The 15,268-nt window shown below is 45.7% G+C and overlaps 1 protein-coding gene across 6 annotated transcripts in view; it reads right to left on the bottom strand.

The window, feature by feature from the left end:
* Positions 1-15,268, bottom strand: part of clcnk (chloride channel K) — a 64,350-nt gene that overhangs the window by 19,296 nt on the left and 29,786 nt on the right. For all 6 annotated transcript variants that reach the window (XR_009442739.1, XM_059638064.1, XM_059638062.1 and 3 more), the window contains 4 exons: positions 12,350-12,475; positions 5,306-5,390; positions 3,873-3,974; positions 767-851 (listed from right to left, as the gene is read on the bottom strand). Coding sequence is in view for 5 of the 6 variants with exons in the window: in XM_059638064.1 (XP_059494047.1) it covers positions 767-851; positions 3,873-3,974; positions 5,306-5,390; positions 12,350-12,475 (398 nt within the window). In the remaining variant the exon portion in view is untranslated. The remainder of the gene's footprint in view (positions 1-766; positions 852-3,872; positions 3,975-5,305; positions 5,391-12,349; positions 12,476-15,268) is intronic.

Raw genomic sequence — 15,268 nt, forward strand, 5'->3', positions numbered from 1 at the left:
TTTTGCGTGCAGGAGAAGATATTGTTCGTGGTGCTCAATGCATGCTTAGCTCATGAGTTTAAGGAAGGACAGAAGCTACAGAGGTCACAAATAGCAGGAACAAAGGAGCAAGAGGAGCCCACTCAGCCCCTCGAGCCTGTTCCGCTATTCAATGAGCCCATGGCTGATCTGTGGCCTAACTCCATCTGCCTGCCCTTGGCCCACATTCCTTAATACCATTGTTGAACAGAATCTGGGGTCCAGGATGACTGGTGTGGCAATTTGCAGGTATCCCACACATATTCTGTTCAAAACCGCATTCACACCCGCACGAAGACAGCACCCACAGCACCAAGAAGGGGAATTTGTGGCTGAAGAGTAGACAATTTCCAACAAAGCAGAACATTATGGTCATGATGGATTAATGACTTAAATTTGAGTGTGAGTAAAATGCTACTATTAATACCAACACACTTTCTATATCCACAGGCTCAACACCATTGATATTCCACTACTGATTTGCTAACAACATGTTGGGAGCTGGGAAGCAGGTAGCTTGTGTGTTTGGTGTTACTGATTAAAGGCAGTTTGTTTTCACTAACATAGCATCTGACCCAATGGGCAGAGGAATGTCAATACTTGGTAGAAGGGTGTACCTACAATGTCTCAGATAGAATATATGTTTCGATATTCTCTAACCAACCAGCACTTTTATGAATAAAATATATTTTGAAACAAAAAGTACAAAAACAATGTTGTAAAATGCTTTGTGTTCAGAAATACTCACCCTGCATGCCATGAACTGGCCCAGACTGTCAGGGAAGGTGATAGATGCCAATAGTAAGGTGACAAGTCCAGAGTACACAGCCTTCCTATTGATAGGAAATTATTCAGATATTAGCGCATGTCTTATTCATTAATCCAAAAAGATTTAAACATTTATATGATATATCAGCTCACCCAAACACCCAATTCAGTCACTTTCCTGAGAATGGTACAAGTTAAAAGAAAGGAATAAATGATCTGTCAGTGAACTATTTTCCACAGTATGTTGTTGCGTGTTAATGAACATATTAACATCATTGTATTGTTAATTAATGAACATTTTACTCTCACTACAGCTGCCAATTAGCGAACACTGAAAGACAACAGACTGTTTCTCACCATAGATTTGGTTGGAATCATTTCAAGTTTCAATGTAATACAAATAACTCAGTATTGCGTTCCAGCTGAGCCAGCACAGAAATCCAATGAATTCTCTTACTTCTGAGAGTCATAGAGACACACAGCATGGAAATAGGTCATTCGGTCCAACTAGTCCATAATGACCAGATATCCTAAATCAATCCAGTTCCATTTGCGGGCATTTGGCACATATTCCTCTAAACGCTTTCTGTTCATATACTCATCCAGACGCTTTTTAAATGTTGTAATTGTACCAGCCGCACCCCCCAACCACTTCCCCTGGCAGTTCATCCCATACATGCACCATTCTCTGCGTGAAAATGTTGCTCCTTAGGTCCCTTTTAAATCTTTCCCCTCTCACCTTAAACTTATGCCTTCTAGTTTTGGACCCTCCTATCCAGGGTAAAAGATGTTGATTATTCACCTTATCCATGCCCTTCATGCTTTTATAAACCTTTATAAGGTCACTCCTCAGCCTCTGACGTTCCAGGGAAAATAGCCCCTATTCAATCTCTCCCTGTAACTCGAACCCTCCAACCAGGCAACATCCTTGTAAATCTTTTCTGAACCCTTACAAGTTTCACAACACCTTTCCCAAAGCAGGGAGACCAGAGCTGAATGCAGTGTTCCAAAATGGCCAAACCAATGTCCTTTACAGCCACAGCATAACCTCCCAATTTCTATACTCAATGACTGACCAATAACGTCAAGCATACCAAATACTTGCTTCACTATCCATGTTTACCTGCCACTCCACTTTCAAGGAACTATGAATCTGCACCCCTAGGTCTCTTTCTTTGGCAACACTCCCCAGGACCTGCCTATTAAGTGTATAAGCGCTGCCCTGACTTGTCTTTTCAAAATGCAGAATCTCATATTTATCTGAATCAAACTCTATCTGCCACTCCTCAGTCCACCGGCCCATCTAATCAAGGTCACTATGTACTCTAAGGCAAAATTTTTAGCTAGCCCCTGCACACCAATTTTGGAGTCATCTGCAAACTTACTAACCACACCTCCGATTTTTACATCCAGATTGTTTATATAAATAACAAAAAGTTCTTCAACGCTGTAGAACCTACACATGTAATTTCTACTGGTAGAGATTGGGAATTTATTTGTCATGTTCCCCATTCTCTGTGTGCTGGAATGTATCAATCCATTGTTAATTTTACTCCAAAATAATTGGAAAGAAATTAATAGGATCTTATGGAAACTATAAATATTTTACTGCTTTTTTCATCATTTAACTTAATAAAGGTTTTTTATTTGAAAAGGTTAATACCGATCTAACATCTAAGTGAATCAAACGAAATTAATATGAAGATGGGGTGGCACAGTGGCTCAGTGGCTAGCACCACTGCCTCACATCACCAGGGACCGGGATTTGACTCCAGCCTTGGGCAACTATCTGTGCAGAGTTTGCACATTGTCTGCATGGGCTTCCTCTGGGTGCTCTGGTTTCCTCACACAGCCCAAAGATGTGCAGGCTAGGTGATTGGTCAAGGGAAATTGCCCATCATGTTCAGGGATGTGTAGACTAGGTGAGTTATCGGGGGGTGGGTCTGGGTGGGATACTCTGAGGATTGGTGTGGGCTTGTTGGGCCGTAGGGCCTGTTTCCACGCTGTAGGGATTCAATGGGGAAAGATGATTTACAAAACAACACTGTTGCTGGTTTTTTGCACTTATGACCTCTGTGCTGTGCAGGTGTTGTATGATACTACAGGAGCAGGGATCTCTTCTGTGCTGAATGATTGACTCAATGAGTAGTAGACATGAGTGCCCTGACCTATTCTGTCATTAGGCCTTGGCTGTGATCTTGTAGATCAGTGGCATGAATCTTGGACCATGAACTATTAGTCTGTGGACCACACCTGGAAAGCCATTGATCAAAATCAGAGCAACATTGAACATTCGCATGACCTTGCTTAAGTTGTAACTGAAATACCTGGGGTACAGTTTTGGAAAGCACACTATAAGAAAGAATAGAAACTATGCTGCTTTTGTTCAACAGGATGTAACCACGGGATAAAGGATTACAAATTAGGGCATGAGGCTCAAGAAATTAGTACATTTTTATTGGAGCTCAGAACATTAAGAAGTGATTACTAGAAGCTTTAAAGGTTATAGGAGGGTAAATAGTGATAGATTCTTTCCACTAATTGAATATTTAACAAGAAAAAACATAAAATATTCACAGAAATCAATAGAGACGGCTAAGACTTTTTATGTACAAAAGGTGATTAACATGTAAAATTCTCTGCTACATACAATGCTAAAGCAGCATTTATACTTTCTCTTAAAAGGGTCTCAGGGGATTGCTTGAAAAGAAAGAACACAAGCAGAATGAAATGTTGCTATGGAGAAAGCAGTGGGTTAATGCCTTGGTGATAATGGGAACTGCAGATGCTGGAGAATCCAAGATAACAAAGTGTGGAGCTGGATGAACACAGCAGGCCAAGCAGCATCTCAGGAGGACAAAAGCTGATGTTTCGGGCCTAGACAATGCCTTGGCCAGACTTGACAAGTCAACCAGTAGACATCTTATCTCTTGTACAAATTGTTATGATCATTTGAAGTTTGATGTTCATGCATTTGTCCATTTGGTTGCCAGATAAAAAGGCTTGGCTATGTGTATCTATTTTCAACTATGTTCAACTTCTGTTGTACCAAGCAGCAGTTTGTGAAAATAATATTGCAATCTTACTCTGCTGCCACAAGTTTCAGGATGAAAGCGTTTCTCCTGATGTATGCTACCATCGAGCGTTGACAGCACAGGTAGATGCAACTCAGTATCCCACAGATAATCCTGATTAGGGAATAAAGACAATAATAAAATGAGCAGATAGACTGAACAGAGAAAGCAATGTAAAATAAGAGCAGGAAATGCTGGAGAAACTCAACAGGTCTTGCAGTATCTGTGGAGAGAGAAACAGAGATAATGTTTTCAGTCCAAAGACACTTCTTTTCCTTCAAATCAGCACGGACTTTCCAAAGAAGGACCACTGGGCTCAAAACATTAACTGTGCTTTTCTCGCCGCACATGCTGCAAGACCTGCTGAGTTTCTCCAGCATTCTCTTGTCTTATTTCAGATTTCTAGCACTTGCAATGTTTTTCTTTCTATTTAAAGTGAAAGTAATATTGCAGATCTGAAAATGGTACCAGGCATTTTCATTCAGATAGCATGTCAGTTCCAGGAACCTGCTTCAGTATTACTTTCTGTGAATGTGAAGAATTTCCAAAGTGGTTATATTCTTGTTGGGGTCTAACACACTATCAGTAACACTGTCACCTCAGTGCGCTTTGATCAGTACAATACTTGAAAAAGCCGTAGCCTTCTCAGTGTTAAACTGTCACTATCTCAATGTGCCATTCTTATTCAGAGAACACTTTTGACAGTACTTGATTTTGCTCCTTCCCGAACTGCATGGGATGCTGTCTGAAACTGATACTAACACTCCTGGCCCAAATATAAGTCTGTCAGTCATTACCTGCCTTGAGTTGGAAACTGCAAAATCTTTATTTCTAGCACTATTGCACTTCACCTTGAAAAGCTGATATTGACCCAACAAATCATAATAAGCCCAAACCACAAAAGAAAAAAGAGCAGGTATGGGATTTTGGGGTCTCTTATTTGCAACATCAAAGTCGGTGACTCAGGAGTGTTCTTCCATGTTTACTGCAAACGCATTTGTCATTTTGTTTTGTTTACACTGGAAGAAGAATGCTCAGCAATGTTATGTGCACATGACAAAATAATGTTTCCAACACATTTTAACGCCATTATCCTCTGTTTGCAAATTTGTCAGAAATCTAATCATAAAAGTCAGGTGGCCTGAAGCAAGTATGAAAATAGTGAATGATTTAATTTCGCAGGGTCTAGTGCAGCTTTTTAAAAGCACTCATTTTTAATTTATTTTCCGTCCAATGCTCAGTATTGCTCAATGTTAACAATATCTTTCTTGTGTCATTGGAACAAATGGCATTCCTAGGGCCCCATATAACACTACGTGACAAAGGCTATCCTGAGTAATGTGTGTGATAGCTTGTGTTCCATTACAGAAGCTGTTGCTGCCATGGGTTCCATGTTCATCACACCTTTTAGATAGACAACAGGTAAAGTTTCAAAGACTCCTCACCCCAAGATGATAAAGATTAATGTTTCAGGTAAATCAAATGGGAAGTCAACTCGGAATTTTGTCTTGAAAAGAGCAATAATAGTTTCTGCAAGAAAAAGAAAATAAGGTAAAAAAATTAGGAGTACATCTGAAAGCAAAAAAACTGGAGCAGGCAGTAATCCGATCTGCTTTCCCCGTGGCTGGGAGGCTTGGATTCATGGTTCTCCTTCTCTCCAATTTTCCTAATTTGTTCCCTTCCAGCCAAGGCTGATACTTTCACAGAGACAATTCAACAGGTGCTGGCACATCATCAAAGTGGATATTATTCAAAGAGTCATACAGCACAGAAACAGACCCTTCGGTCCAACCAGTCCATACTGACCATATTTCCAAATTAAACTAGTCCCACCTGCCTACATGCAGCCCATACCCCTTCAACCCTTTTCTATTCATGTATTTATCCAAATGTCATTTGAATGTTGTAACTGTGCCTGCATCCATCACTTTCTCTGGCAGTTCATTCCACACACGAAGCACCCTCTATGTAAAAATCGTTGCCCCTCCTGTCCTTATTAAATCTTCCTTGTCTCAACGTAAAAATATATCCCCAAGTTTTGAACTTCCCCATCGAGGGGAAAGCCTCTTGTCATTTACCTTATCTATGCCCCTCGTGATTTTAAAGTCTCAATAATGCCACCCCTTAACCTTCTAAGACCCAGTGAAAACGTTCCAGTCCTTCCAGTCTATGTTTATATCAAAACTCTCCTTTCCTGGCAACATCCTGATAAATCTTTTCTGAACCCTCTCCAGTTTAATAATATCCTTCATATAACAGGGAGACCAGGACCGGACGCAATACTCCAGAAGAAGACTCACCTATGTCCTGTACAATCTCAACATGACATCCCAACTCCTATACTCAAAATTGTATCAGTGATAATGGGAACTGCAGATGCTGGAGAATCCAAGACAATAAAATGTGAGGCTGGATGAACACAGCAGGCCAAGCAGCATCTCAGGAAAACAAAAGCTGACGTTTCGGGCCTAGGCCCTTCATCAGAGAGGGGGATGGGGTGAGGGTTCTGGAATAAATAGGGAGAGAGGGGGAGGCGAACCAAAGGTGGAGAGAAAAGAAGATAGGTGGAGAGGAGAGTATAGGTGGGGAGGTAGGGAGGGGATACATCAGTCCAGGGAAGACGGACAGGTCAAGGAGGTGGGATGAGGTTAGTCGGTAGGAGATGGAGGTGCGGCTTGGGGTGGGAGGAAGGGATGGGTGAGAGGAAGAACAGGTTAGGGAAGCAGAGACAGGTTGGACTGGTTTTGGGATACAGTGGGCGGGGGGGAAGAGCTGGACTGGTTGTGTGGTGCAGTGGGGGGAGGGGACGAACTGGGCTGGTTTTGGGATGCGGTGGGGGAAGGGGAGATTTTGAAGCTGGTGAATTCCACATTGATACCATTGGGCTGCAGGGTTCCCAAGCGGAATATGAGTTGCTGTTCCTGCAACCTTCGGGTGGCATCATTGTGGCACTGCAGGAGGCCCATGATGGACATGTCATCTAAAGAATGGGAGGGGGGAGTGGAAATGGTTTGCGACTGGGAGGTGCAGTTGTTTATTGCGAACCGAGCGGAGGTGTTCTGCAAAGCGGTCCCCAAGCCTCCACTTGGTTTCCCCAACGTAGAGGAAGCCACACCAGGTACAATGGATAGAGTATACCACATTGGCAGATGTGCAGGTGAACGTCTGCTTAATATGGAAAGTCATCTTGGGGCTGGGATAGGGGTGAGGGAGGGGGTGTGGGGGCAAGTGTAGCATTTCCTGCGGTTGCAGGGGAAGGTGCCGGGTGTGGTGGGGTTGGAGGGCAGTGTGGAGCAAACAAGGGAGTCACGGAGAGAGTGGTCTCTCCGGAAAGCAGACAAGGGTGGGGATGGAACAATGTCTTGGGTAGTGGGGTCGGATTGTAGATGGCGGAAGTGTCAGAGGATGATGCGTTGTATGCGGAGGTTGGTGGGGTGGTGTGTGAGAACGAGGGGGATCCTCTTTGGGCGGTTGTGGCGGGGGAGGGGTGTGAGGGATGTGTTGCGGGAAATGCAGGGGACGCGGTCAAGGACGTTCTCGACCACTGTGGGGGGAAAATTGTGGTCCTTGAAGAACTTGGACATCTGGGATGTGCGGGAGTGGAATGCCTCATCGTGGGAGCAGATGCAGCAGAGGCGGAGGAATTGGGAATAGGGGATGGAATTTATGCAGGAGGGTGGGTGGGAGGAGGTGTATTCTAGGTAGCCATAGGAGTCGGTGGGCTGAAATGGACATCAGTTACAAGCTGGTTGCCGGAGATGGAGACTGAGAGGTCCAGGAAGGTGAGGGATGTGCTGGAGATGGCCCAGGAGAAATGAAGGTTGGGGTGGAAGGTGTTGGTGAAGTGGATGAACTGTTCGAGCTCCTCTGGAGAGCAAGAAGCGGCGCCGATACAGCCATCAATGTAACGGAGGAAGAGGTGGGGTTTGGGGTCTGTGTAGGTGCGGAAGAGGGACTGTTCCACGTAACCTACAAAGAGGCAGGCATAGCTTGGGCCCATGCGGGTGCCCATGGTCACCCCCTTTGTCTGTAGGAAGTGGGAGGAATCGAAAGAGAAGTTGTTGAGGGTGAAGACGAGTTCAGCTAGGCGGATGAGGGTGTCTATGGAGGGGGACTGGTCGGGCCTGCGGGACAGGAAGAAGCGGAGGGCCTTGAGGCCATCTGCATGCGGAATACAGGTGTATAGGGACTGGACGTCCATGGTGAAAATGAGGTGTTGGGGGCTAGGGAATTGGAAGTCCTGGAGGAGGTGGAGGGCGTGGGTGGTGACACGGACGTAGGTAGGAAGTTCCTGGGCCAAAGGGGAGAAAATGGAGTCCAGATAGGTGGAGATGAGTTCGGTGGGGCAGGAACAGGCTGAGACAATGCATTGACCAGGGCAGGCAGGTTTGTGGATTTTGGGAAGGAGATAGAAACGGGCCGTGCGGGGTTGGGGAACAATGAGGTTGGGGGCTGTGGGTGGGAGGTCTCCTGAGGTGATGAGGCCATGAATGGTGTAGGAGATGATGGTTTGGTGCTCGGGGGTGGGTTCATGATCGAGTGGGCGGTAGGACACCGCCTCCTACCGCTCCCTCGATCATGACCCCACCCCCGAGCACCAAACCATCATCTCCTACACCATTCATGACCTCATCACCTCAGGAGACTTCCCACCCACAGCCTCCAACCTCATTGTTCCCCAACCCCGCACGGCCCGTTTCTATCTCCTTCCCAAAATCCACATACCTGCCTGCCCTGGTCGACCCATTGTCTCAGCCTGTTCCTGCCCCAACGAACTCATCTCCACCTATCTGGACTCCATTTTCTCCCCTTTGGTCCAGGAACTCCCTACCTACGTCCGTGTCACCACCCACGACCTCCACCTCCTCCAGGACTTCCAATTCCCTGGCCCCCAACACCTCATTTTCACCATGGACGTCCAGTCCCTATACACCTGTATTCCGCATGCAGATGGCCTCAAGGCCCTCCGCTTCTTCCTGTCCCGCAGGCCCGACCAGTCCCCCTCCACAGACACCCTCATCCGCCTAGCTGAACTCGTCTTCACCCTCAACAACTTCTCTTTCGATTCCTCCCACTTCCTACAGACAAAGGGGGTGACCATGGCCACCCGCATGGGCCCAAGCTATGCCTGCCTCTTTGTAGGTTACGTGGAACAGTCCCTCTTCCGCACCTACACAGGCCCCAAACCCCACCTCTTCCTCCGTTACATTGATGGCTGTATCGGCGCCGCTTCTTGCTCTCCAGAGGAGCTCGAACAGTTCATCCACTTCACCAACACATTCCACCCCAACCTTCATTTCTCCTGGGCCATCTCCAGCACATCCCTCACATTCCTGGACCTCTCAGTCTCCATTTCAGGCAACCAGCTTGTAACTGATGTCCATTTCCAGCCCACCGACTCCCACAGCTACCTAGAATACACCTCCTCCCATCCACCCTCCTGCATAAATTCCATCTCCTATTCTCAATTCGTCCGCCTCCGCTGCATCTGCTCCCACGATGAGGCATTCCACTCCCGCACATCCCAGATGTCCAAGTTCTTCAAGGACCACAACTTTCCCCCCACAGTGGTCGAGAACACTCTTGGCCACGTCTCCCGCATTTCCCGCAACACATCCCTCACACCCTGACCCCACCTCATCTGCCCAAAGAGGATCCCCCTCGTTCTCACACACCACCCCACCAACCTCCGCATACAATGCATCATCCTCTGACACCTCCGCCATCTACAATCCGACCCCACCACCCAAGACATTTTTCCATCCCCACCCTAGTCTGTATTCCGGAGAGACCACCCTCTCCGTGACTCCCTTGTTCGCTCCTCACTGCCCTCCAACCCCACCACACCCAGCACCTTCCCCTGCAACCGCAGGAAATGCTACACTTGCCCCCACACCCCCTCCCTCACCCCTATCCCAGGCCCCAAGATGACTTTCCATATTAAGCAGACGTTCACCTGCACATCTGCCAATATGGTATACTGTATCCATTGTACCCGGTGTGGCTTCCTCTACTTTGGGGAAACCAAGCGGAGGCTTGGGGACCGCTTTGCAGAACACCTCCACTCGGTTCGCAATAAACAACTGCACCTCCCAATCGCAAACCATTTCCACTCCCCCTCCCATTCTTTAGATGACATGTCCATCATGGGCCTCCTGCAGTGCCACAATGATGCCACCCAAAGGTTGCAGGAACAGCAACTCATATTCCGCTTGGGAACCCTGCAGCCCAATGGTATCAATGTGGACTTCACCAGCTTCAAAATCTCCCCTTCCCCCACCGCATCCCAAAACCAGCCCAGTTCGTCCCCTCCCCCAACTGCACCACACAACCAGCCCAGCTCTTCCCCTCCCCCCACTGCATCCCAAAACCAGTCCAACCTGTCTCTGCCTCCCTAACCTGTTCTTCCTCTCACCCATCCCTTCCTCCCACCCCAAGCCGCACCTCCATCTCCTACCGACTAACCTCATCCCACCTCCTTGACCTGTCCGTCTTCCCTGGACTGACCTGTCCCCTCCCCACCTCCCCACATATACTCTCCTCTCCTCCTATCTTCTTTTCTCTCCATCTCCGTTCCGCCTCCCCCTCTCTCCCTATTTATTCCAGAACCCTCACCCCATCCCCCTCTCTGACGAAGGGTCTAGGCCCGAAACGTCAGCTTTTGTTTTCCTGAGATGCTGCTTGGCCTGCTGTGTTCATCCAGCCTCACATTTTATTGTCCTATACTCAAAAGTCTGACCAACGAAGGCTAAGTGTGCTAAATGCCTTCTTAACCATCCTGTCTACTGTGATGTAAACTTCAAAGAACTATATACCTGAAATTCAACATCACTCTGTTCTATCGCACTACCCAGGGCCCTACCATTAATTGCATAAGTCCTGTTCGTGTTTGTTGTATCAAAATGCAACGCCTTCCATTTATCCAAATTGAACTCCACCTGCCATTCCTCGGCCCATTGACCCAATTGATCACAGTCTCTTTGTAATCTTTCTTTACTGTGCACTGTACCCCCACTTCAGGTATCGTCTGAAAACTTCCTTACCATGCCTTCTATATTCTCATCCAAATAGTTTATGTAAATGACAAACAAAAGTGGACCCAATACAGATCCCTGTGGAACACACTGGTCACTAGCCTCCAGTCCAAAAAACAACCCTCTACCACTACCATCTATCTCCTGCCATAAAGCCAATTTTACATCCAGTTGGCAAGCTCATCCTGAATCTCATGTGATCTAACTTTCCCATGCAGGACCTTGTCAATGACTTTATTAAAGTCCAAGTAAACAATGCCTACTGCTCTGCCATCGTCAATCTTTGTGGTTACTTTATTAAAAATGCTCAATCAAGTTTGTGTGATGTGATATTTCTTACACACACTATGCTGACTATCCCTGATCAATCCTTGTCTCTCCAAATGCACGTAAATCTTAACTTTCAGAATCACCTCTGAAAGCTTACCCACCACCGACGTCAGACTCACAGGTCTATAGTTTGCAGGCTTCTCCTAGCAGCCTATCTTAAACAATGACACAACACTAAGCACCCTCCAGTCCTCTGGTACTTCACCTGTGTTTATAGATGACACAAACATTTCTGCTAGAGGCCGTGCAATTTCCTCCCTAATTTCCCAACGCATCCTGAAATACACCGACTCAGGTCCCTGGAGATTTATCTACCTTTATGTTTTCTAAGACCTCCAGCACTTTCTCTTCTGTAATTTGAACTGTTTTCAAAACATCAATATTTATTTCCCAGAGTTCTCTAGGCTCCATTTCTTTCTTCACAGTAAGAATTGACTCAAAACACTCATTAAATATCTCTCCCATCTCCTGAGGTTCAACACAAAGATGACCTCATTGAGCCCTAAGGGGCACTACTCTCTCTCTCGTTGCTCTCTTGCTCTTAATGTACTTGTAGAATCATTTTCAATTATCTTTAACCTTAGCTGCCAAGGCTATTCACAACGTAAACATTGGCAGTGAGTGTTGGCAGTTGTTTCAAAAAATTGTAACGGACATCATAGTCAAACTAATCCTGCCATCACTTAGTAATTTAGGATTAATAATCCAAAGTTGAAACCCAGCCTTGTTGTTTTCTGCCTCTTGGTCAGTCTGTCAGTTTACCTTTAATAGACTCTCTGTCAGTAAGAACTCATTGGATTTAATATTGTCAACGGACAATGTTTTGGGAGAAATATAGCCGTGATGACTGATCCACTGTCATCAGTAAACATCAAAATTTGCCTTGCTACCTGAAGAATGTGTTTCTTAATCTCTTCATGGGATGTGGATGTTCCAGGCTAATACAGTGTTACATCTGTATCACTTTGGATAAATGTGTCTGTCTTGTCTCCCTTGCAGACTGAAGTGTTTCGAATTCTGAGACTGTCATGCGTTTCAGAATCGCCTTGTCACCGCCAATTTGGTAAACTACAGAAATCAAGCGGACGCTTCGTAAAGATTTGCGCCAGTACTTGGCCATTTCACCTTGTTCACTGTTGAACACAGCAAGAAGCCGGAACATGAATGCGCCGCAGGTAGCGGCAAAGAAGCCTCGCCAATAGTTACGCACTGCAAAATGAGAGGACATCACCTCCACACTGAACAGGACACCTAAGGAAAACAAGCACAGATCACATTTCAAAGCAGAGATCTCAGGATAACAGTGGTTCATGCCCCACACAGTTCCTCAGCAAGAATCAGTGACAGTAACCTTGTCATTGTCAAAACGCTGCTGATTGACATTTATCATTCAAATATTATGGGACACATTTTCATCCAGTGAATGAGTTAAACCTCAGCAATGCCCTCCCACCCCCAAAAAAGAGTTTAAATAGAGGCTACATTTATTGCTGACATTTCTTGATTCTTTCATCCCTGGAATTAGATGAGTACAACTACAGTTACCAGCTAACAGAAACAGTATGATCCAACAGCTAATAATAAGTTTGCCTTTCCATTTGTTTCAGAGATAGTGGGAACTGCAGATGCTGGAGAATCTGCGATACCGAGGTGGAGAGCCAGATGAACACATCAGGCCAAGCAGCATCAAGGAGCAGGAAAGTTGATGTTTGGGGCCCAGACGCTTCTTCAGAAAACCTGAAGAACCTTTTCTAAAGAAGGGTCGAGGCCCGAAACGTCAGCCTTCCTGCTCCTCTGATGCTCCTTGGCCTGCTGTGTTCATCCAGCTCTAAAACTTGGTATCTCCGTCTTTCCATTTGCTCCGACTTCCACGTGTGGCTCCCTGTAGGAATTGGTGTACAAGCCCAGGCAGTGAACAGGCGGAGCTGTCAGCTACACAGGACATTGTCTTAGATACTCTCTCACATCCAACCGAGGGGCGTTACTGACTGGGAGCTGATTAGCTCAGTTGGCTGGATGGCTCGCTTGCATTGCAGAGTAATACCATCAGTGTGGCTTTGTTCGGGACACCACGGTGATTCAGCGGTTAACACTACTGCCTCACCACGCCAAGGATCCTGAGTTCAGTTCCAGCCTCAGGCGACTGTCTGCCTGGGGTTTGCATGCTCTCCATGTGCCTGCGTGAGTTTCCGCCAGATGCTCTAGTTTCCTCCCACGGTCGAAGAGTGTGCAGATTAGGTGGATTGGCCCGGGAAATGCAGGGTTATAGGGATAGGTCGGGGTAGGTCTGCGTGGGATGCTCTTCAGATGGTCGGTGTTGACTCAATGGACCGAATGGCCTGGTTCCACTCTGCAGGGATTCTATGAATTCCTGCACAGGCTGAGGTTACCATGAAGGAATCTCAGCAGTCCCCTTGCTTGAGGTGTGGTGATCCTCAGGTTAAACCATCACCAGTTGTCTCTGTCCCTAATGAGACAGCAGGATCATGGTGACTTTTAAACATAACACCTTGTGCTCAGCAGCATGCCTCGACACAATGTTAGAACTCACAGTGTAACAAAGGATTCTCCTTGAGAACTGAACTCAGTTCTCAAACCTCTACGGATGAGATTTTCCAAAGCTCATGAAGAAAAACCGAGAGAAACGACTGCAGATTTAAAATTATTAAACTGCTTTATTTTGCAATGCGAGACAATGCGAAGCAAGTTAAAACTTAATCACTCATTTCTGTCAGTACATGTGTCCTTTCACTCTAATACAAAGTAACAAATGTGCTACAATTCTCTCCTTCAATAACTTGCTTTGTGTGACTGAGGCAAAAAAGTTCCTGACTAGTTGCTTCGTTCTCCCTCTAACCCTGGCAAAAGCCGAAACTGTTTTATAAAGGGACTTACTTCCCTACTTCTGCTGGGTCTAAAAAATTGCTTGCAGAGCTTGGATTGAATTCAAACCTCAAATGGTTTTCATCAGACCCTTCATCAGAGGGTCTAGGCCCGAAACGTCAGCTTTTGTGCTCCTGAGATGCTGCTTGGCCTGCTGTGTTCATCCAGCCTCACATTTTATTATCTTGGAATCTCCAGCATCTGCAGTTCCCATTATCTCAAATGGTTTCAGTTGGGCAAGGACAGAATGAGCAAAACAGAAATGTACTCGCAGTCCTTTGGTTGAGAATGAGGGTAATTTTAACCCAAGGTATGGGCAGTCCGCAACACAGTCAAAGTGAATAAAAATGGCAGCTGGATGGAGTGAGGGATTCCATGATTTTCTTGTAGATTTAATAGAAGCACTTTTCCCTCTGTTATAGTAGCTTTTCCCCTCAGGCCTAAGTGAAAATCCTGTGTTTAAAATCAATAATATACTCTGTGTTTTGAACCAGAATTATAATATGGATGAGAGACTTTAGTTGCCTGGTTCGGGTGGACAAACTGTTTTCACTTCCTTGGAACAAATTAGGGGGTGGGGTGAGATTTGATAAATATATTCAAGATTATGAGAAGATTAAATGCATTAGGGAAACCTAAGATGATGAACTGAGAACTTGGGGGTAGATGGTTATGGTTTTCGTCAAGAGATTGAGTAAGGAAATGAGAAAGTACTTTTCCTACATTGACAAATGGTAGTGGTATTGCATCCTTAGTCAACAGGAGGGAGTAGAAATCAATGACTTAAAAAGGAAATGGTAGCAAACATAAGGGAAATAAACTTGCAGAGTTACAGGAATAGATTGAGGTAATGAGGCTGACTAAGTTGTATGGAACTGATGGCCTAATAGCCTCCTCCTGCACTACAAATCAGATCAGATTTTTACCAAATTAAGTTTATCCTGGAGATTTTGAAAAGTGGCCCGTGGGATGCAATTCTATCCCAATCCCCATTCCCAACTTTCCCTGTGCTGGAGGGTACTGTTCAGGCTGAAAATGGTCAGAACGGTAAAGAATGACAGAATCCAATGGTGAGGAGAGATCGGGAAGAGTCAACAGAGATGTGTAACAGTTTCAGAGAACAAGCATGAGAGAGAGAGAGAGGGAGGATGTGTAGAAGTT

Source organism: Stegostoma tigrinum, chromosome 28 (genome assembly GCF_030684315.1).
Source record: "Stegostoma tigrinum isolate sSteTig4 chromosome 28, sSteTig4.hap1, whole genome shotgun sequence".
NCBI classification, from domain to species: Eukaryota; Metazoa; Chordata; class Chondrichthyes; order Orectolobiformes; family Stegostomatidae; genus Stegostoma; species Stegostoma tigrinum.